The 22,650-nt window shown below is 36.8% G+C and overlaps 1 protein-coding gene across 3 annotated transcripts in view; it reads left to right on the top strand.

The window, feature by feature from the left end:
• The window catches only part of DYNC2H1 (dynein cytoplasmic 2 heavy chain 1), a 460,552-nt gene that overhangs the window by 312,220 nt on the left and 125,682 nt on the right, over nt 1-22,650 (top strand). For all 3 annotated transcript variants that reach the window (XM_055422858.2, XM_055422857.2, XM_055422859.2), the window contains exon 83: nt 21,129-21,245. In XM_055422858.2, coding sequence (XP_055278833.2) covers nt 21,129-21,245 — 117 coding nt within the window. The remainder of the gene's footprint in view (nt 1-21,128; nt 21,246-22,650) is intronic.

Raw genomic sequence — 22,650 nt, 5'->3', positions numbered from 1 at the left:
GGAGAATCCCAGGGATGGCAGAGCCTAGTGGGCTGTCATCTGTGGGGTCGCACAGAGTCGGACACGACTGACGCGACTTGGCAGCAGCAGACATGGAATAAAGTGAGTTAAACTAAATTTTTATTTTGATTTCTTTGAAAGATAACCAACGGCCTAAAACAGAAAGTATCAATAGTTTCAAACTCCTGTGGGTCTATAGTGTATGTAAAAATAAAACAGACAACAACAAAAGCACAGAAGTTAGGAGGAAGGAATTTAGAGTATACAGTTTAACTTCCTTAGAGAACATGTGGAGCAATATGTGCGTTAGTTCCTCAGTTGTGTCTGAGTCTTTGTGATCCCATGGACTTTAGCCCTCTAGGCTCCTTTGTCCATGGGATTTCCCAGGAAAGAAGACTGGAATGGGTTGCCGTTCCATTCTCCAAGGTATCTTCCCAACCCAGGGATCGAGCCCAGGTCTCCCACATAGTAGGCAGATTCTTTATTGACTGAGCTACCAGGGAAGTCCTGTGGAGCAGTATAATAATATTTGAAGGCTGACACTGATTAAAGGTGTAGAGTATAAACTGTAAGGTAATCACTATTTTTTAAACAAGTTGTAAATAATAAAGTAATGCGGAGATAAATTAACAAAAATGCTCAATTGAAGATTAGAATTAGATATTAGCATATTTTATGACCATTGAAAACAGAATATCTTTATCCAGAGTGCAAATAATGTGATGTACGTAATGAACTATATGTATAATACTATAGGGGAGAAAAAAATTTTTTTTCTTAATCTTCTAGATTCTCAGCTGTGACATTATTAGAAAATACAGGTTAAAAGAAATACAGAGAAAAGCCTGAAAATTCATGTTTTACATACCATAGGAACCTTCACAAGAAGACAAAGAAGCTGTTAAACTTGAGTGATTTTAGGCCAGGTCTGATGAAGGGTGGAAGATCATGGAAAAATGTGAATAGGACAGAGTGATATGAGCTAAGAATTACAAGCTGGGGGAAATTTAGCTTGCCCTGCTTGTTAAGATTTATCTGTGTCCTTCTGACTTTAAAGATCAGTATGCACCTTTCCTCCAGATTATAGTGAGGATACCTCTCACTTGAGGGTGTTATCACTGTTCAGGAGAAGAAGGTCCTTCCTGTACCGGCTGTTTCTCAGATGCCTGTAACTCACAATACCCGATATGCTGTACTTAGGGGTAGTGTCCTGAATCCCAGCAATACTCTTGTTAATATTAGTGGTGAATGTGTCTTGAGTAAGCTGTGGATTTAGGACAAATTTTAAGGTGATGGGCAACTTTAACATGTTTGATGACTGAGATAAAGCAACCAGTGCAGAGGTGGAGATTGGATGTGCAAGAAATGGGTTGATACATGTGAACAAGGAGACTTGGGCAGGTATGCTAGCCTTGTAAAAATGAAAGGATAATTGTTCCATAGAGATGAGATGAAAAGAACACAAGTCACAAAATGAGGTGTTTTGAAGCAGAGAGGAGAAATTTGAGGATTCTCATGTCCTTGGTTTTCGGAGTCTTTTCAGTAAAGGGTAAGGTTAGAAGTTTAGGAAAGTGGGAAAAGGGTCTGTGTTCAGGGTTTTTTTCAGAAAGATTCAGTGATGCATCGGATAATATTCAGTGAGAATGGATAGCATGAATTTGTAGTGAAATGTCTTATCCTATTTTCTTTCTTAAATATCTAATTGTTTTCTAGTTGTTGGTAATGTCTACTTTTTGTCTAGTACATAATGGATGATAAGTATATTTTTAATCTTTTTGGAGCATTAGCTTTAATTTTATGTATAGACAATTTTAGTGCTCATGTGAATTATCCTGCTACTGAGATGTATTAAAATTTCATCTCTAAATATACTAGTATTGCCTATCTTTTAGTATTAGCTATTCAGGTGAATGTGAAATGATATTGCAATATTGTTTTAATATATACTTTTCTGATAACTAATACATTGAGCGACTTTTAATATGCTTACTTTAATATGCATGTCTAATCAAATCTTTTACACGTTTTTAAAAAATTCAGTTTTCAGTTATCTTACCTATTGAGTTGTAAGTGTTCTTTATTGTTTTCCCCATTGAATTACTTTGGCTCCTTTGTAGAAAATTAGTTGACCATATATTTAATGAACTCAGTACTATACTGTTCAGTAGATATATATGTCTACTGGTATGTTAAAACAACTTCTTGATTATTGTAATTTTGCAGTGAGTCTTTAAACCTGATAATCTAAAGTTCTCTAAGTTTTTTCTTCTCAAATATTATTTTGGGTAATACTGGACGTTCCATAGAAATTTTAGAATCAGTTGCTGTCAGTTTCCACACAAAAAAACTTACTGAAATTTTGATTGGGATTACATTGAAACTTGATATCAATTTGCGAAGAATCAAAATATTAATCAATTTCACTGACCTGTACATAGAGGATAGGATCTTTCAAGTTTTAGGCCTTTTAAAATATATTTCTATGATCTTTTTGAATTTACCTATCTTTTCTGATGTGATTTTAAATGATCTTGTTATTCTGTGACCTTGCTAAGCTAAATTGCTCATTTTAATAACCTCTTTTGTAGCTCCTTTAGCTTTTAATGGGCATCCCTGGCAGCTCAGATGGTAAAGAATCTGCCTGCAATGTGGGAGACCCGTGTTTGATGCCTGGGTTGGGAAGATCCCCTGGAGAAGGGAATAACTACCCATTCCAGTATTCTTGTGTGGAGAATTCTATGAACAGAGGAGCCTGGTGGGCTACAGTCCTTGGGGTTGCAAAGAGAAACAACTAAGTGACTAACACTTAGCTTTCTTTTTATATGTAAACAATTATCTTTTCTACGAATAAAGATAGCTTGACTTTTCCTTTTCAATCAGTATGTATCTTATTTATTATTTATTTTTGCCTTTCAGATGTGACAGGGGTTGCCAGTAAATGTTGGTTAGGCAGAATAGACTTTGCCATGTCCATATGTTAGTGGAAAAGCATTCTTACCATTAGATATGATGTTAGCAGAGAGTTTTTCATAGATGTCCTTTATCAGATTGAGAAAGTTTCCTTCTTATCTTACTTGTTAAGTTATTGTGTGGTCGTTTTGGTATCCTAAATGACTTGAAGCCTGCACATCAGATTCTTTTGTACAATCTGGTCAAAACAATGTCACATTTCTTACTTGAATTATAAACTCAGAATTTAAAAAACAAAACAGATGCTAAGGCCTTATACTAGTAGAACAGACTTTAGAAATAACCTATTCAAAACTTTGTTTAGAGAGATATTGAGTTCCTATTGTTATACATTGCTAAGCAGTGTATACCCAGTATTCTAATTTTAAGTTTCTTAAATTATTATATTCCCCTCTTAGGGGAAAATTTTGTTTTCAAGAATTCAGTTCTTTAGGAATATTTTGTTTCTGAAATGAGTTGCTAAGCATAGGAATTCCTAAATTTGCTAATTGCCAATTTCATTCTTCTATTTAAAACCAAAAAAATAAATATATAAATAAAAGTATTTCTGAGTTTGTGATTGGATTCCATGGCTATAATGGAAAAAGTCATTATTGAATTTGGTATTTAAGACTTTCCTCTTCAACAGTTTTAAGCTGTGATTTATAGAATTAATAAACTCAGGGAAATGGTAAAGTGCAATTCTTGAAGTAGTCTTCAGCAAAACCACTCTGTCAATTTCTTTAGAAATCAGTGAATCTCTGGAGCAATCTGAGATAATCATGTGAAATTTTGGTGCAAATAATTCTGACTTTTGAACATTTAGTCAATACGCTACATGATTCAGAAAGAAAGTTTTAAAAGTCATTTGAATTCACATTTACACCAACTCTTGAATCTTTCTATAGAGATTTTATGTGTGTGTGCTCGGTCACTCAGTTATGTCCAACTCTTTGCGACCCCATGGATGGTAGCCCGCCAGGCTCCTCTGTCCATGAGGAGTCTCCAGGCAGGAATACTGAAGTGGGTTGCCATGCTCTCCTCCCGGATGGGGATTTTAGATATGGTCAATAAGGGTTAGCTTCTGGAAGAAGACTTCCTTATTTTAGGCAAGTCCAACTCTAGCTGGGAGATAAGGTCTCTAACAAAAGGAAGGACATTTTCATATTTTATGAATGGTGATTGCAATGGTTATTTTCCTATGGTCACTTCCCACCTAACTCGGAAGAAAAACATTCATGACAAAGGTCTCCCAGCGCCTGCTTGCTCAGGCCTTCTGCTCCCTCTCTGCCTTCTCTTTGAATCCTTTGTTCCTTGCTCACTCAAGGATGGCCAGTCACCTCACTTGTCTTGAGCTTCTGCCTTCTGTGTCCTTTGCCTGGGGCATTTATCCCCTAGATATCTGCTTGGCTTACTCTTAACTCCCTTCAGGTCTCTAAATGTTAACTTATCAAACAGGCCTTTCTTGACCACTTACATAGAGCAGCCACTTCCCTCAACAGTTATTATTGCTTATTCCCCTTAGCCTGTATTTCTTCTTATGACTTAATGTGCTATAGGATTTATGATCCAATGGGACTTTTACATATTTCTCTCTCAAAATGCAATCTTTGATACATATAAGAGACAATAGATGTAAAGTTTAAATATTAATATACATAAACATTAAGGGCATGATGATATAATGAAAATTGAGCCAATAATGACTCAAGGATATAGAAACTTGTATTAAATTAATCTCTTCAATCCTATCCCCCCACCTTTCTGCTAAAGGAACAGACTTTTATTTACAACATTTTTACAGCTTTATACTTTTTTAATAGTTGTGTTCCATACATGTTCTTACACAGACACATTTCTGCCAAAAAATTCATTGTTTCATTTTTGAACCTTATAAAACAGTGTATTATGTTTGATATTCTAGGATTTATTTCATTCCACTTTATTTTTCTAAGATTTTTCATGTTGCTGGTTTAGCTAATATTTCATCATGTAAATATAACACAATTTTGGGGGTTGTGGCTATTACAGATATTGTTACTGTTAACATTTGTGTGCTTGTCTCCTGGAATGTCTGGGAAAGAGTTTCTCTTGGTTAAATGTTAATACTTGGGAAAAGAATTGTGTCAAACTGTCTTCAGTAACTGTACTAATTTACTCTATCACCAGAAGTAGGTAATATCTACATCCTTTTATTCACCCCAGTACTAGGTATTTTGAGGTGCCTTCATATTTATCAATCTACTGAGTTAAAATGGTATCTCACTGCAGTATTAATTTACACTAATGAGACTGAACATCCTTTCACATATCTGTGGGCCATCCCTGCTGTTTTAATTGGAGGGACAACAGTGAGAACGGTGGCTGAAGCACAGTGAGGGAGACGCAGAACGTGGGTATGCGGTGGGTTGGATCAGTGGGGAAGGGGCCCTGGATGACACCGAGCCTCGTGAGTGAGCTGCAGTAATGGCGGGGTCAGTCTGGGGCTGTGTGACTTACAGAGAATTGACGAGGGTTTGAAGACTTGAAGCAAGTTAAAAACAATTGCAGTAGGCTGATGTATTGCTCAAAAGTGGTAGCAAGTTTGTAGAAGCAGTTATTATTGATCATTTTCCTTCTTTGCTCTAAGTTTTCTATAAACAAGAAGTTCTGTAAGAGTAACTTTTTTCTGTGAAAGCTACATATTCACTTATTTTTTTTCTAAAAACCATACTTTGAAGTTCTGAAAGTTTATTATTTTTTTCACAGACTCACTAGCAGTTTCATAGCAAAATTCTTAAAGTGTGTTATATTTATTCTTAAAATATAACGATGGCTTTTCTGTTGCCAAAGATGGAGGATTAATTGCTAGTGTAATAATTTTAGCAACGTTGCGTTGAATGGCTTTTATGAACTCAGCAGCTGTGGTTACTCAGACTCGGCAGCTGCAGTTATCCTGACTCAAATGGTTTTGCATCAGTTATTAGAGAAGTCACAAGTTCCTGGTAAATTCAATTTTTGAAATCAGGAAGCTTAAGATAATCTTTTATTGCAGATATCCTTCTATTTGAATATATTAACTCACATTTCAGGAGCATTTATGATTTACAGCTTTGCCAGTAGCACCACTGGCAAAAAGAAGTGATACAGATGTACTTTTTATACAGCGTGTGTATGTAACCTTCTGGCTTCTAACTGTAAGCAAATCTAAGTTTGAATACTTGTAACATTTTGAGTTTTATGACCATAGCAAGACAAAAACAAGTGGATTGGAAGACTTTATCAGTCTGCTTAATTTCATAGCATACACAATGATTTTGTGTTTATTACTTTTGAGTGTTTATAAGAAAATACTAAGGCCACTAATATTGTATACTTAATTTTTTAGTTCTATAATTGATCATTTAGTTAAAAAACAAAAATGTCTCTTAGTTTGAAAAACTGGCAATTAAAGGGAAAGAATTAAGCATTATTTCATCTTTCCTTTGTAAATTATATTTTATGGCAATGAAAGAAAAGTTGATAACAGAAAATGTTTCTTTATTGAATAATTCTACATAATAAATATAAAAGGAATGAATAAGTTGAAAAGTCACTATTTTACAAACCCTAATAACTGATTCAGAAAATTATTGTCAAAGGTTGAAACCATTAGATGGAAAATTGAAGGGGAAATGTGCACGAGGGATCAGCTCTCACCACATGTCCCCAGCGATCAGTCTTTGCATCACAGGAGGGAATCCTCAGATTCTGTGTGCCTCCTGATGTCATGCACTGTGAAGACGGCTTTCCACAAATATTCTTTCAGCAAAGTGAACCTGAGCTTAATCAAGCCTTTAGAAATAATTTCTACCTAACAGAAAGCACAGAGAGTAAAGGAGCAATATAAATGACATTGTTCATTCCAGAAAGTGGGACATCATGCAGGATAACTCAGTTTTGTCAGCAGTTGAGGGCATGCAAAAGAGGAAGGGCAGAGACTCCTCTGCATTAAAGAAACTCAAAATACAGAACAACTGCATACCTGTGGATACTGAGTTGAACAATCCCGATTAAACAACTTTTGAGACCAATCAGGGAGATTTAAATATAGGCTGTGTATGCTATACACCCATGATTTTCTATTAACGTTTTAGGCGAAATGATCGTGTTGTTGTTCTTTTTTTGTTTTTTTTAAGCTGCATATTACTAATAAGAGAAGTAAATAACATGCCCTGGGTCTTGTTCTTTGGTTCTGCCAGCTCTTTGTTGCTGCACCTGGGCATGTTCCTCTAGCTGTGGAGACTGGGGGCACTCTGTGGGCACAGTGATGGGCTTCTTGTTGCAGAGCACGGCTCTGGGGTGAGCAGCCATCAGGAGTTGTGGCACATGGGCTCAGCAGTTGTGCCTCGTGGGCTTAGTTGCTCTGTGGCAGGTGGAATTCTCCTGGATCAGGGACTGAACATGGGTCTCCTGCATTGACAAGCAGATTCTGGACCACCAGGGAAGTCCTTGAATTTGTTTGAAAACACTTACGGAATAATGCCAAAGTAAAAGAAAATAAGTTAGAGATTAGGGAAGCAAGTTCAGGAAATCTTGACCATAGTTGAATCTGGATAGGTATCTTTAAAAATGGTCTTAGTAAAATCAACTTCTGTATATCTTTGAAAATGTCCACAGTTTTAAACGTACAAAGTTACAATAAATGTGATAGATATTTATGGGTCTTCTTCACCTTGTCACCCAATTAAAATGGAGACAGCTTTCAGTACTTATCTGCAAAAAATTCTTGGGAGTAGACAGCAGGGCCATGGTAGATGTTGTAAAAAGCAAATATTCTGAGCCCACTTCTCAGTTGGAGCACAGGCATGGCAGGCATCAGCATCAGCCTGTGAATCAAGGAGGCAGGGGCACTTGAGGCAAGCTCTGGTTCCTGAGCCAAGCCAGAGAGGAGAGTGAGAAAAGTCACATCCTTTGTGTGTACCAGAAGAGTCAGCTTTTACTTACTTATTCTGTCTGAAATAACCCATGTTTTCACTGGCCCTAAATGCCCACTTTTCTACTTTTCTGTTTATTCTGTGAACTCCCAAACATTGTCTTAATGATTATCATGGTTCAGGTTCACTTTAGTTCAGCTCAGTCTCTCAGTTGTGTCTGACTCTTTGCGACCACATGAACCACAGCACGCCAGGCCTCCCTGTCCATCACCAACTCCTGGAATCCACCAAACTCATGTCCATTTAGTTGGTGATGCCATCCAGCCATCTCATCCTCTGTCATCCCCTTCTCCTCCTGCCCTCAATCTTGTCCAGCATCAGGGCTTTTTCTAATGAGTCAGCTCTTTGCATGAGGTGGCCAAAGTACTAGAGTTTCAGCTTCAGCTTCAATCCTTCCAATGAACACCTAGGACTCATCTCCTTTAGGATGGACTGGTTGGATCTCCTTGCAGTCCAAGGGACTCCCAAGAGTCTTCTCCAACACCACAGTTCAAAAGCATCAATTCTTCTGTGATCAGCTTTCTTTATAGTCCAACTCTCACATCCATACATGACCACTGGAAAAACCATAGCCTTGACTAGATGGACCTTGGTTGGCAAAGTAATGTCTCTGCTTTTTAATATGCTATCTAGGTTGGTCATAGCTTTTCTTCCAAGAAGCAAGTGTCTTTTAATTTCATGGCTGCAGTCACCATCTACAGTGATTTTGGAGTCCCCCAAAATAAAGTCTGTCACTGTTTCCACTGTTTCCCCATCTATTTGCCATGAAGTGATGGGACCGGATGCCATGATCTTAGTTTTCTGAATGTTGAGCTTTAAGCCAACTTTTTCATTCTCCTTTTTCACTTTCATCAAGAGGTTCTTTAGTTCTTCTTCAGTTTCTGCCATAAGGGTGGTGTCATCTGCATATCTGAGGTTATTGATATTTCTCCCGGCAATCTTGATTCCAGTTTGTGCTTCATCCAGCCCAGCATTTCTCATGATGTACTCTGCATATAAGTTAAATAAGCAGGGTGATATTGTACAGCCTTGACGTACTCCTTTCCTGGTTTGTAACCAGTCTGTTGTTCTGTGTCCAATTCTAACTGTTGCTTCTTGACCTACATACAGATTTCTCAGGAGGCAGGTTGGGTGGTCTGGTATTCCCATCTCTGTAAAAAATTTCCACAGTTTGTTGTGATCCACACAAAGACTTTGCCAAAGTCAATAAAGCAGAAGTAGATGTTTTTTGGAACTCTCTTGCTTTTTTGATGATCCAGTGGATGTGGGCAATTTGATCTTGGGTTTCTCTGCCTTTTCTAAATCCAGCTTGAACATCTGGAAGTTCACGGTTGACATACTGTTGAAGCCTGGCTTGGAGAATTTTGAGCATTTCTTTGCTAGTGTTTGAGATGAGTGCAATTGTGCGGTAGTCTGAGCATTCTTTGGCACTGCCTTTCTTTGGGATTGGAATGAAAACTGACCTTTTCCAATCCTGTGTCCACTGCTGAGCTTTCCAAATTTGCTGGCATGTTGAGTGCAGCACTTTCATAGCATCATCTTTTAGGATTTGAAATAGCTCATCGGAATTTCATCATCTCTACTAGCTTTGTTTGTAGTGATGTTTCCTAAGGCCCACTTCAAGATGTCTGGCTCTAGGTGAGTGATCACACCATCATGGTTATCTGGGTCATGAAGATCTTTTTTGGATAGTTCTTCTGTGTATTCTTGCCACCTCTTCTAGTATCTTCTGCTTTCGTTAAGTCTGTCCCTTATTGTGCCCATCTTTGCATGAAATGTTGCCTTGATATCTCTAATTTTCTTGAAGAAATTTCTAGTCTTTCTGTTCTGTTATTTTCCTCTATTTCTTTGCATTGATCACTGAGGAAGGCTTTCTTATCTCTCCTTGCTATTCCTCGGAACTCTGCATTCATGTCTGTATATCTTTCTTTTTCTCCTTTGTCTTTTGTCAGTTATTTGTAAGGCCTCCTCAGACAACCATTTTGCATTTTTGCATTTCTTTTACTTCGGAATGGTCTTAATCACTGCCTTCTGTACAATGCCAAAAACCTAGTTCTCCATAGTTCTTCAGGCACTCTGTCTAGCAGATCTAATCCTTTGAATCTATTTGTCACTTCCATTGTATAATCGTAAGGGATTTGTTTTAGGTCATACCTGAATGGTCTAGTGGTTTTCCCTACTTTCTTAAATGTAAGTCTGAATTTGTCAATAAGGAGTTCATGATCTGAGCCACAGTCAGCTCCTGGTCTTGTTTTTGCTGACTGTGTAGAGCTTCTCCACCTTTGGCTGAAAGAATATAATGAGTTTGATTTCGGTATTGACCATCTGGTGATGTCCATGTGTAGAGTCTTCTCTTATGTTGTTTGAAGAGGGTGTTTAATTCATGGTGGTTAATTTAATGAACTACACGTGTTTGGTTTTTATGATTTACTGAAGTTTGGCGTATGATGCATTGTGAGAGCATCACAATATAGCAAACATTTCCATCACCCCCAAAGTTTTCCCTCACACTTTACAGTCCCTTCCTCTTCTCTCCCCTCCCCTATCCAAGGCAACTCTGATTTCTCTTTTGTCAGTTTGCATGAGGTTTGCATTTTCTAGAGTTTTACATAAGAGTGAGAGTTAAGTACTCTTTTTGGTTTGGTTTCTCTTTTTTTTTAAATTTTTTTTTATTTCTAAAAAAGAATTTTATTAAAAAAAGCACAAATGCAAAGAAATGAACAGAGGAAAATTTATGCGTCGAACCTGGAGTGGTCACTTATGATAATATACATGCTACAATTCCATTCTCGCCAATCATTCCACCTTCACCCTCTCCCACAGAGTCCCAAAGACTGTTCTAAATGCCTATGTCTCTTTTGCAGTCTCTTATACAGGGTTCAGGTTACCATTTTTCTAAATTCCATATATATGCGTTAATATACGGTATTGATGTTCTTCTTTCTGGCTTACTTCACTCTGTATAATTGGCTCCAATTTCATCCACCTCATTAAAACTGATTCAAATGCATTCTTTTTGATGGCTGAGAAATACTCCATTGTGTATATGTACCAAAGCTTTCTTATCCATTCATCTGCAGATGGACATTTAGGTTGCTTCCATGTCCTGGCTATTATAAACAGTGCTGCAATGAACATTGGAGTACATGTGTCTCTTTCAATTCTTGTTTCCTCGGTGTGTATGCCCAGGAGTGCGATCGCTGGATCATATGGCAGTTCTATTTCCAGTTTTCTGAGGAATCTCCACACTGTTCTCCATAGTGGCTGTACTAGTTTGCATTCCCACCAACAGTGTAAGAGGGTTCCCTTCTCTCCACACCCTCTCCAGCACTTATTGCATGTAGACTTTTGGATAGCAGCCATTCTGACTGGTGTGAAATGGTATCTCATTGTGGTTTTGATTTGCATTTCTCCGATTATGAGGGATGTTGAGCATTTTTTCATGTGTTTGTTAGCCATCTTTATGTCTTCTTTGGAGAAATGTCTGTTTAGTTCTTTGGCCCATTTTTTGATTGGGTCACTTAGTTTTCTGGAATTAAGCTGCAGGAGCTGCTTGTATAATTTGGAGATTAATCCTTTATCAGTTGCTTCATTTGCTATTATTTTCTCCCATTCTGAAGGCTGTCTTTTCACCTTACTTAGAGTTTCCTTTGCTGTGCAGAAACTTTTGATTTTAATTAGGTCCCATTTGTTTATTTTTGCTTTTATTTCCAATATTCTGGGAGGTGGGTCTTGGAGGATCCTGCTGTGATTTATGTCGGAGAGTGTTTTGCCTACGTTCTCCTCTAGGAGTTTTATAGTTTCTGGTCTTACATTTAGATCTTTAATCCATTTTGAGTTTATTTTGGTGTATGGTGTTAGGAAGTGTTCTAGTTTCATTCTTTTACAAGTGGCTGACCAGTTTTCCCAGTACCACTTGTTAAAGAGACTGTCTTTTCTCCATTTTATATTCTTGCCTCCTTTGTCGAAGATAAGGTGTCCATAGGAGCGTGGGTTTATCTCTGGGCTTTCTATTTTGTTCCATTGATCTATATTTCTGTCTTTATGCCAGTACCATACTGTCTTGATGACTGTGGCTTTGTAATAGAGCCTGAAGTCCGGCAGGTTAATTCCCCCAGTTCCATTCTTCTTCCTCAAGATTGCTTTGGCTATTCGAGGTTTTTTGTATTTCCATACAAATTGTGAGATTATTTGTTCTAGTTCTGTGAAAAATATTGTTGGTAGCTTGATAGGGATTGCATTGAATGTATAAATTACTTTGGGTAGTATACTCATTTTTACAATATTTATTCTTCCAATCCACGAACACGGTATATTTCTCCATCTATTCGTGTCCTCTTTGATTACTTTCACTAGTGTTTTATAGTTTTCTATGTACAAGTCTTTTGTTTCCTTAGGTAGATATATTCCTAAGTATTTAATTGTTTTCATTGCAACAGTGAATGGAATAGTTTCCTTAATTTCTCTTTCTATTTTCTCATTATTAGTGTATAGGAATGCAAGGGATTTCTGTGTGTTGATTTTATATCCTGCAACTTTGCTGTAATCATTGATTAGCTCTAGTAGTTTTCTGGTAGAGTCTTTAGGGTTTTCTGTGTAGAGGTGGTTTCTCATTCAACATTACTATTACAAGATTCATCTGTGTGATCTTATTGGGACTGTGGGTTTTTTAATTGCTGATTAGTAGACCATTGTATGGATGTACTACAGCTTGCTTATTCATTCACTCATTGAAGGATATTATATTGATTCCAGTTTGAGACTACTAAGATTAAGTTAAGTTATGAACATTTGAACCTTTTATGTTTTTTATGAGCACATGCTTTTATTTTTCTTGGACAAATACGAGTGAATGGCTGGATCATATGATCAATATATGTTTACTTTTTAATTAACTGCCAAATTGTTTTTAAATGTCAGTAATAAATTTTTCATAATACATATATGAAAATATTAGGAAACATGAAGTCTTTCATATCTGTATGTATAGGTATGTTTATGTGATGTAAAGCATTCACATATTCTGTGTCTGTCTAAAAAATAATGAAGTATAATTTTACTCCCAGCAAGCCGGATTGTTAGAGCCACTAATTATACGAAAATTTATGATCATACAAAAAAATTATTACTCTACAAAACATCATGATTATATCTCCACAAGGCAGAGATGGTTCCAAATATTTCATAGAGTCTAATGATTAATTCCAGATTTGAGTTATTTAATATTAACCAGAGTTATACATAAAACATCAATAAATATGATTTATACCGAAGTGGTCAGCCTATCATTCCAAATAATTTATACCTCAGTATTTGAAAACTGATATATTCACTAGTTTTAGTGAAACTTAAACGTCTTTTGATGAGAAATTCATTCTTAATTTGCTTGTTAAAATAGAAAAAGCTAGGAGATCTCCTTATATTTATTTTCAGACTTTAAATATCATATTGCTTAGAACTATGAGAGAAAAATTGTGATGTGTGTATTTGACATGGTGGATTGCCTGCACATTTCACTTTTGATCTTGAGTGCAATCTTATCTGTCAAATCACAAACATAAATTACAGTTTGGTCTTGAATGTGACTGGCATAAATATTATTATTGAGCATGAGAGGGGCGTAGAGAAAGGATCCTCCACCCTTTATCTTGTGTATTTTAACATTAGAAAGATAAACCTCTGGCGTTGCTCCTATATCTCACTTTAACAGCTTAGTCTACTGTTTTCCTTTTATAGTATGTAGCAAGATTTAATATAATTTCTTACATCCTGATATTTTTGATAACACAGTGAAACATATTTTACCTAGCCAGGCACCCAGAGGGAAGATGACAATGTCAGGGAGTGAGTTAAGAGAGAATATGGACTAAGTAAACTTTTACGGTCTCCCAAATAGCTATTGAAAAAGGAAATATTAATAATACTTGAACTGAAATTAAAAAATAATATTATTTAATGAATTTATATTTATTTCAGATACAAATAGAAAAATATAATGTATGCATATGAAATGTTACACATTATATGAAATGTATTATAAATTCTTTTTCTGTAAATTATTTTTGGAAGAAAAGATGATTTAGCTATTTTTCTTTCCGATATGTATACGTTTAATTGCTTTTAGCATGTTTTGGGATTACTAGATATTTTTGTGCAGATCAGTTCCATTCAGTTTCTCATTCATGTCTGATACTTTGAGACCCTGTGGACTGCAGCAGGCCAGGCTTCCCTGTTCATCACCAAATCCCAGAGCTTGCTCAAATTCCTATCCATTGAGTCGGTGATGCCATCCAACCATCTCATCCTCTGTCATCCACTTCTCTTCGTGACTTCAGTCTTTCCCAGCATCAGGATCTTTTCAAGTGACTCACATCTTCCCATCAGGTGACCAAAGTATTGGAGTTTCAGCTTCAGCATCAGTCCTTCCAATGAATATTCGGGACTGATCTCCTTTAGGATGGGCTGGTTGGATCTCCTTACAGTCCAAGGGACTCTCAAGAGTCTTCTCCAAACACCACAGTTCAAGAGCATCAATTCTTCGGCGCTCAGCTTTCTTTATAGTCCAATTCTCACGTCCATACATGACCACTGGAAAAACAGTAGCCTTGACTAGATGGACCTTTGTTGTCAAAGTACTGTCTCTGCTTTTTAATATGCTGTCTAATTTGGATATAGTTTTTCTTCCAAAGAGCAAACGTCTTTTAATTTCATCATCTGCAGTGATTTTGGAGCCCCCCAAATTAAAGTCTCTCACTGTTTCCATTGTTTCCCTATCTATTTGCCATGAAGTGATGAGACAGGATGCCATGATCTTGGTTTTTTGAATGTTGAGTTTTAAGCCAACCCTTTCACTCTCCTGTTTCATTTTCATCAAGAGACTCTTAATTCTTCTTTGATTTCTGACATAAGGGTAATGTTTTCTGAGTATCTGAGATTATTGATATTTCTTCTGGCAATCTTGATCCTAGCTTATATTTCATCCATCCCGGCATTTTGCATAATGTACTCTGCATCGAGTTAAATAAGCAGGGTGATAATATACAGCCTTGATGTTCTCCTTTCCCAATTTGAAACCAGTCTGTTGTTCCATGTCCAGTTCTAACTGTTGCTTCTTGACCTGCATACAGATTTCTCAGGAGGCAGGTCAGGTGGTCTGGTATCCCACCACATTATGAATTTCCACAGTTTGTTGTGATCCACACCGTCAAAGACTTTGCCTAAGTCAATAAAGCAGAAGTAGATATTTTTCTGGAACTCTCTCTCTTTCATTTTCTATGATCCAGCAGATGTTGGTAATTTGATCTCTGGTTCCTCTGCCTTTTTGAAATCCGGCTTCAACAAGTGGAAGTCTACGGTTCACATACTATTGAAGCCTGGGTTGGAGAATTTTCAGCATTACTTTGCTAGTGTGTAAGATGAGTGCAATTGGGCAGTAGTTTGAGCATTCTTTGGCATTGCCTTTCTTTGGGATTGGAGTGAAAACCGACCTTTTCCAGTCCTGTGGCCACTGCTGAGGTTTCCAGATTTGCTGGCATGTTGAGTGTAGCACTTTCACAGCATCATCTTTTAGAATTTGAAATAGCTCAACTGGAATTCTATCACCTTCACTAGCTTTGTTTGTAATGATGCTTCCTAAGGCCCACTTGACTTCACATTCCAGGGTGTCTGGCTCTAGGTAAGTGATCACAGCATCGCTGTCATGAAGATCTTTTTTGTATAGTTCTTCTGTGTATTCTTGCCACCTTTTCTTAATATCTTCTGCTTCTGCTAGATCCATACCATTTCTGTCCTTTATTGTGCCCATCTTTGCATGAAATGTTCCCTTGATATCTCTAATTTTCTTGAAGAGATCTCTAGTCTTTCTCATTCCATTGTTTTCCTCTATTTCCTTGCATTGATCACTGAGGAAGGCTTTCTTATCTCTCCCTGCTGTTCTTTGGAACTCTACATTCAAATGGGTATATCTTTCCTTTTCTCCTTTGCCTTTAGCGTCTCTTCTTTTCACAGCTGTTTGTAAGGCCTCCTCAGACAATCATTTTGCCTGCCTTTTTGCATTTCTTTTTCTTGGGGATGGTCTTGATCACTGCCTCCTGTACAATGTCTCGAACCTCTCAGTCCATAGTTCTTCAGGCATTGTGTAGCAGATCTCATATCTTGAATCTTTTTCTCACTTCCTCTATATAATCATAAAGGATATGATTCTGGTCAACCTGAATGGTCTAGTGATTTTCCCTACTTTCTTCAACTTAAGTCTGAATTTGGCAATAAGGAGTTAATGATCTGAGCCACAGTCAGCTCCTGGTCTTGTTTTTGCTAACTGTATAGAGCTTTTCCATCTTTGGCTGCAAAGAATATAATCAATATGATTTCGGTGTTGACCCTCTGGTGATGTCCATGTGTAGAGTCTTCTCTTGTGTTGTTGGAAGAGGGTGTTTGCTATGACCAGTGCGTTCTCTTGGAAAACTCTGTTACTCTTTTCCCTGCTGCATTCTGTACTCCAAGGCCAAATTTGTCTGTTACTCCAGATATCTTTTGACTTCCTTCTTTTGCATTCCAGTCCCCTATAATGAAAAGAACATCTTTTTTTTTTTGCTGTTAGGTCTACAAGGTCTTGTAGTTCTTCATAGAACCATTCAGCTTCTTCGTTCAGCTTCGTTAGTGGTTGGGGCATAGACTTGGATTACTGTGATTTTAAATGGTTTGCCTTGGAAACGAACAGAGATCATTCTGTCATTTTTGACATTGCACCCAGGTACTGTTTGGAACTCTTTTGTTGACTATGAGGGCTGCTCCATTTCTTCTATGGGATTTTTGCCCACAGTAGTAGTTATAATGGTCATATGAATTAAAATGCCCCTTCCTGTCTAATGTCATTCACTGATTCTTAAAATGTCAACGTTCACTCTTACCATCTCCTGTTTGACTACTTCCAATTTACCTTGATTCATGGACCTAACACTCCAGGTTCCTATGCAGCATTGCTCTTTACAGCATTGGACTTTGTTTCCACACCAGTCACATCCACAACTGGGCATTGTTATCACTTTGGCTCTGTCTCTTCATTCTTTTTGTAGTTACTTCTCCAGTCTTCCCCACTAGCATATTGGGCCCCTACCCACCTGGGGAGTTCGTCTTTGTATCATGTCTTTTTTCCTTTTCATGCTGTTCACGGGATTCTCAAGGAAAGAATGCTGAAGTGGTTTACCATTCCCTTCTCCAGTGGACCAGCTTTTGTCAGACCTTCCACCATGACCCGTCCCATCTTGGGTCACCCACACAGCATGTATAATTATATTCCTTGTAAAATTTGAATTTTAAATACGTTTTTGCCTTCTCTTATTTTATCATGTAGCTATGTATCATTCAATCTAGTTAGAAGTCTCATAATTTTATTGTCTTTAGTTACTTTAAAAAATCTGATCTCTTTTATATCTGTTTTCTATGTTATTAATTTTGGTCTTACTCTTTTCTTCCATCTACATCCTAAACTTTATAAGTTGTTATGTTTGACTTGGTTTTCAGCATTGCTTCTGTTTGAACATAAGTGGTTTCTGCTTTAATTTTCCTCTATGAATCTCATTCACTGTAGTTCTATCAGTTTTGATTTGTAGAATCTTCATGATTGCTGTGTGTGGAGTGTAGTTTGAATTTTGATCACTGTATTTAGATAGATCACATTATCACCCAAAAACTAAGGTTACAAACAGCAAATGTCCCTGATCTTTCCCTCTGCAAGACAGTTTGTTTTCTAACTAGCCTATTGGTACTTTTATTCAAAGTTCTGGAGTTCTGTTTTCTCTCTTTGAAAATTTGAACCTTATGAACTCAATGAGGGACATTTTACAAAGTAATTGACCAGTGTTTTTCAAAAGTGTCAAGGTCAGAAGGAAAAAGAATGACTGTCACAGTTTTGGGTGAGACTATGATAAATAACAGCTAAATGCAATGTGTTATTTTCCTGAGAGAATAATAGGAAATCTGTGGGAAAACTGGTAAAATTCGAACATGGTTTGTAGTAGATTAGTTAATAGTATTGTACAGTGTTAATTTCCTGGTTTTGTTAATATACTGTGATTATGTAAGATGTTACTATCGTTAGGGGTTAAGTGTATAATTGAAATTTTCTGTACTATTTTTGCCACTTTTATATAAATCTAAAAATAGTTAACAATAAAAAGTAAACATACAAACCAATCAAGCTGTAGGCCCTTTAGGCAGATACCCCAGGGCAAATGCTGGCTTCAGAGCCCACCCAGGTCTCTAGGTCAGCTCTGCCTCTTTGGCTCTACCATTTAACGCTTTCCAAACTTAATTTTCCTCGTACTTCAGTGGTAAATTAAAAAAAAAAATGTGTTGCTAATATTGTTATTTATGCATAATTTTAAATTGCACTGTTAAAAAATTTTCTCCAGGTATTTAATCTGCTGCCATATACCCCAAGACAAACATGTAATTTGCTTAACTTCTTTGACAATCCATTTTCTCACCTGTAATTTGAGAATGAGCATTCATTTGTAAAGTCTATATTCTTTCTCATTCCAAGAAGGACTTTACTGGAGGTGACTTAGAGAAATAAAAATCTAGCTGTGTAAAATCAATAGTTGAGAAAATCAAAGAGAAAATTAGGAAAGGAGAACTAGGGAAACATTTTATGCCAAAAGAAGACAAACAACAACTCGTGCTCTCAGGTTCTGTAAAGCTGTTGTTAGATTAGAATTCTTCTGTGTGCTTTACAACATCTCAAAGAAAGGAAAAATAAAATTGTAAGATTTAGTATGCTGCAGTAAAGACACAGCTGCTCAGGAGAAGCCTAGGCATTCAGGAGTTGTCTCTGTTTGAAGTGAGCGCCGATGGAGCGCAGTGGCAGCGCTTCCTGCTGGCCCCACGGCGTTGCTGCTGCCCCGGAGCGTGCCAGGGGCATGGTGTGAGCTGTGCAGTATGGTTAGCACATGGAAGAAGTGATGTGCTTTTCATGGGAAATTTCATTCCATTTGACACCATTTTAAAGGACTATCATTGAAAAAAGTATTTTTAATTGGTTTAAAACATGAGTAATGAAAAGATATTTTATCATCTGTACTTTGTAAAAAGATAAATGTGTCAGATTTTATAAAAACAAAACATGGTCCGTTGTTACAAGTTATAGTCCCATCTTCATTATACAATATTTTTATTATGCATTTGAACTCCCTTTTTATTACTATTTATTCATTAAAAGATTATATTATAATTGTGTTATTTTGAAAAGCGGTGCTCATATGTTATTTTTCTGGGAAGAAAACCTTTTTGGGCTGGTAAACATTTTATTTTAAAATAGTTTTTAATATCAACTGTGAAAAACATCATGTGTAGAAAAATATTTGAACCTTTTTTCCTTTAGACATCTCTATGCATTCTTATTTTGTTTTCTGTCATGTTTGACAAATTTTAAACACAAATAAGTGATAGCAATTGTTACCAGAGTCAAAATAGCACTTCTTCTGACTACCAACTAGTGATGTTTTGTGGTCTAGCAGAGCTGATGAATTAGATGCTGTTGTAGGGTTCAGCTAGAGCAAATGAAAATAATTTATCAGAAAAACAAAGAAAATGGAACAATGAATCACCACAATTTTTTCTAGATTAGAGAATGAATAAAAAACTCTAGAAGGAACTTGAGTTTAACAGCAGGATTCTGTATGTTTATCAGTTAATTAGTGCATTTATTTTGAAAGATTTATGGTCCTTGTTTTATTGTGAACTTTAATAGTATAAGAACCCCCAGAATATTAAATGTAGACCAATCTGTTAAAAAGGAAAAACAGCTTATATCGCTCAAAAAGTAAAACAAAAAAATAGTTGATACCCAGCAAATGTTGATGTATAAAATATTAGCTTAGGAAAACATATTGTTTGGATTTGGGGATTTATTTTGTTTCTGTCAGATAAGCAATGAGCTAGCACAGTTTTAATATTCAGTTGAAATATTTATGAAGAACCATCAAAATATACTTAACTGATTTTTATACACCTCCTCTAATATCTGTAATATATAGAATACTCAGTGATATCCTGGATCATTCTTAGTAAATGATTAAGAAGACTTATTGATAATTGTTGAAATGGAAATCATTATATACTATGTTGAAAAGAAAATGTGAGTGAATTGATTTTGATGAGAATGAGGATGTCTGTGTATGTTAGTCGCTCAGTCGAGTCCAACTCTTTGTGACCCCATGGTCTGTCCATGGGATTCTCCAGGCAGGAATACTGTAGTGGGCTGCCATGTTCTTCTCCAGAGAATGGTGACAGAGAAGCTGATAACTTGAAATTTACAGAAGTGAAGTGAATTGAAAGTTGCTCAGTTGCGTCCGACTCTTTGCAACCCCAGGGACTGTAGCCCACCAGGCTCCTCAGTCCATGGAATTTTCCATGCAAGAATACTAGAGTGTGTAGCCATTCCTTTCTCCAGGGAATCTTCCTGACCCAGGGATTGAACCCAGGTCTCCTGCATTGCAGGCAGATTCTTCACTGTCTGAGCCATCAGACACCTTTCACCGAAGTGAAATCCCTAAGTAGGAAAGAAGAATCTATTTTGCTTGATTTTTACTAATTGATCTATAACTTCTTTCATTTGAGTCTTATGTATAGAAGAAACATTGAGATGGCAACTTAAAATCCATATAGAATCCTAAAAGCTTAGATTTATTGTAATAAGTACCAACAGTTAAAATTGTTTTACTATTTCATAGTTTGCTATACTCTTTACTAGGCTTCCCTGGTGGCTCAGATGGTAAAGAATCTACCTGCAATGCAGGAGACCCTGGTTCCATCCCTGGGCTGGAAAGATCCTCTAGGGAAGGGAATGGCTACCCTCTGCGGTATTGTTGCCTGGAGAATTCCATGGACAGAGGAGTCTGGTGGGCTGCAGTCCATGGGGTCGTGAAAAGAAGGACACAGCTGAGCGACTAACACTTTCACTTCACTTTCATACTATTTGCTATCTTTTCTGTCATTTCATCTTTTCAAAAAATTACATCAGCATTTTGAGGTTATGTGATTTAAATCATTCCAGTTGAAAAGTATTTTTATTTCAGAAGTGAGCAAATAGGTTATTAAGAATGGATCTAACTAAAGAAGTAGCTTTTCAAATGAAGAATCATTATAATATAAGCTAAATATGGGTGTTTTTGTATCCTACTGAATGGTCATGTTCATTTATTGCTTTTTATTTTCTTCATTCAGGTTATTTCACAGTTGAAGATCTTAGGCAGATCCGTAACAGCTGGTTGCAAATTTGATAGAGAAATCTGGTCTAATGAACTTTCTCCTGTCCTCAATCTCTGGAAGAAATTAAATCAGGTTCGTAGTAGAACATTCTTTGGTTTTTCTTTTTTCTCCATATCCTTTTTCTTTTTTTTCCAGTTTTACCTCCAAATTGTCCATGTTGATAAATATGTTGGTAAATTTTGGCAATGATGTGTTGTTGATGTAGGCAGTATCCTGGAAAAAGATGAAGGAAATAATAGTAACAGAAGGAGAGCAGCCCAAGAAGTAGTGTCGCAGCGTAATCTGTCTTGTCCTGGTGATGCACTGAGGCACCCGCTGTGGCTGATACACGTTTTGCTCACTCTTTGTCTTCTCTTGCCTCTTTCTGTAAAGTCAGTGACTGCTCTTAAATGTGACATTTTTCAAAGGAATCCACGTGCTAAGTAAAAGCAATTCATTGACTAGAATTGACTTATTTCTATATTGCAGAATAGTTATAGATTATAGATGGTTGCTTGCTCACTAGGCAAAACCATTACAGTATTAATGGTCACTATTCTAATCGAATAAGGACTTACTTTCTGAAATTAAAAAATATAATTTACAACTCATATGTTTAGTAATGCTATACATAAATGTTTATGTATCGATAGCCTTCTCCAATAAGAAAAGTCAAATTAGGCTTATTTCAGAACCTATAAAATTTCATGCCCTCAAATCTTAGAGTTTTCAGGTTATTCTTAGTGTCAACAACTGATGATTGTTGGGAGTCTGAATAAATAATGACCTCAGCTAACTGGAATTGCCACTTTATTTAGACCATCAGATTGATAAAACTAGCTTGAGGAAGAATTTGAGAGTGAAAAGATACGCTGCATCCCTTGGCATTCCAAACCCAGGCTCTCCACTTGTGCCTGAGGCATACAGGTAACCACATTGCGCAGATTCCTGACCATGAAGTCATGGCCGATTTCCATTCTTCGTATCAGTTCATATTGAAGTTATTATTCTTTAAACTTCCTTTTTTTCTTAAACCAACCTTTGCTTATACTTTAAATTAAAATCAAATTTATATAAATTTATTGAGGAAATTTGCCGTTAATCTGATTGTTATTTCTTTGTAACTCATTAGTTTTTTGCCTGCTAGAGTATATTGTCTCTTCTCCGCTGCTGCTGCTGCTAAGTCGCTTCAGTTGTGTCTGACTCTTTGCAACCCCATAGACGGCAGCCCACCAGGCTCCCCCATCCCTGGGATTCTCCAGGCAAGAACACTGGAGTGGGTTGCCATTTCCTTTTCCCATGCATGAAAGTGAAAAGTGAAAGTGAAGTCGCTCAGTCGTGTCCGACTCTTGGTGACCCCATGGACTGCAGCCTACCAGGCTCCTCCGTCATGGGATTTTCTAGGCAAGAGTACTGGAGTGGCTTGCCATTGCCTTCTCCGATATTGTCTCTGATCTCCCTAAATTTCACCACATTAAATACAGGTGTGGATTCTGTT

This window comes from Moschus berezovskii, chromosome 14 (assembly GCF_049115385.1).
Source record: "Moschus berezovskii isolate FMDL1 chromosome 14, NW_MosBer_1.0, whole genome shotgun sequence".
Lineage (NCBI taxonomy): Eukaryota > Metazoa > Chordata > Mammalia > Artiodactyla > Moschidae > Moschus > Moschus berezovskii.
This window is presented reverse-complemented; position numbering and strand designations above follow the sequence as displayed.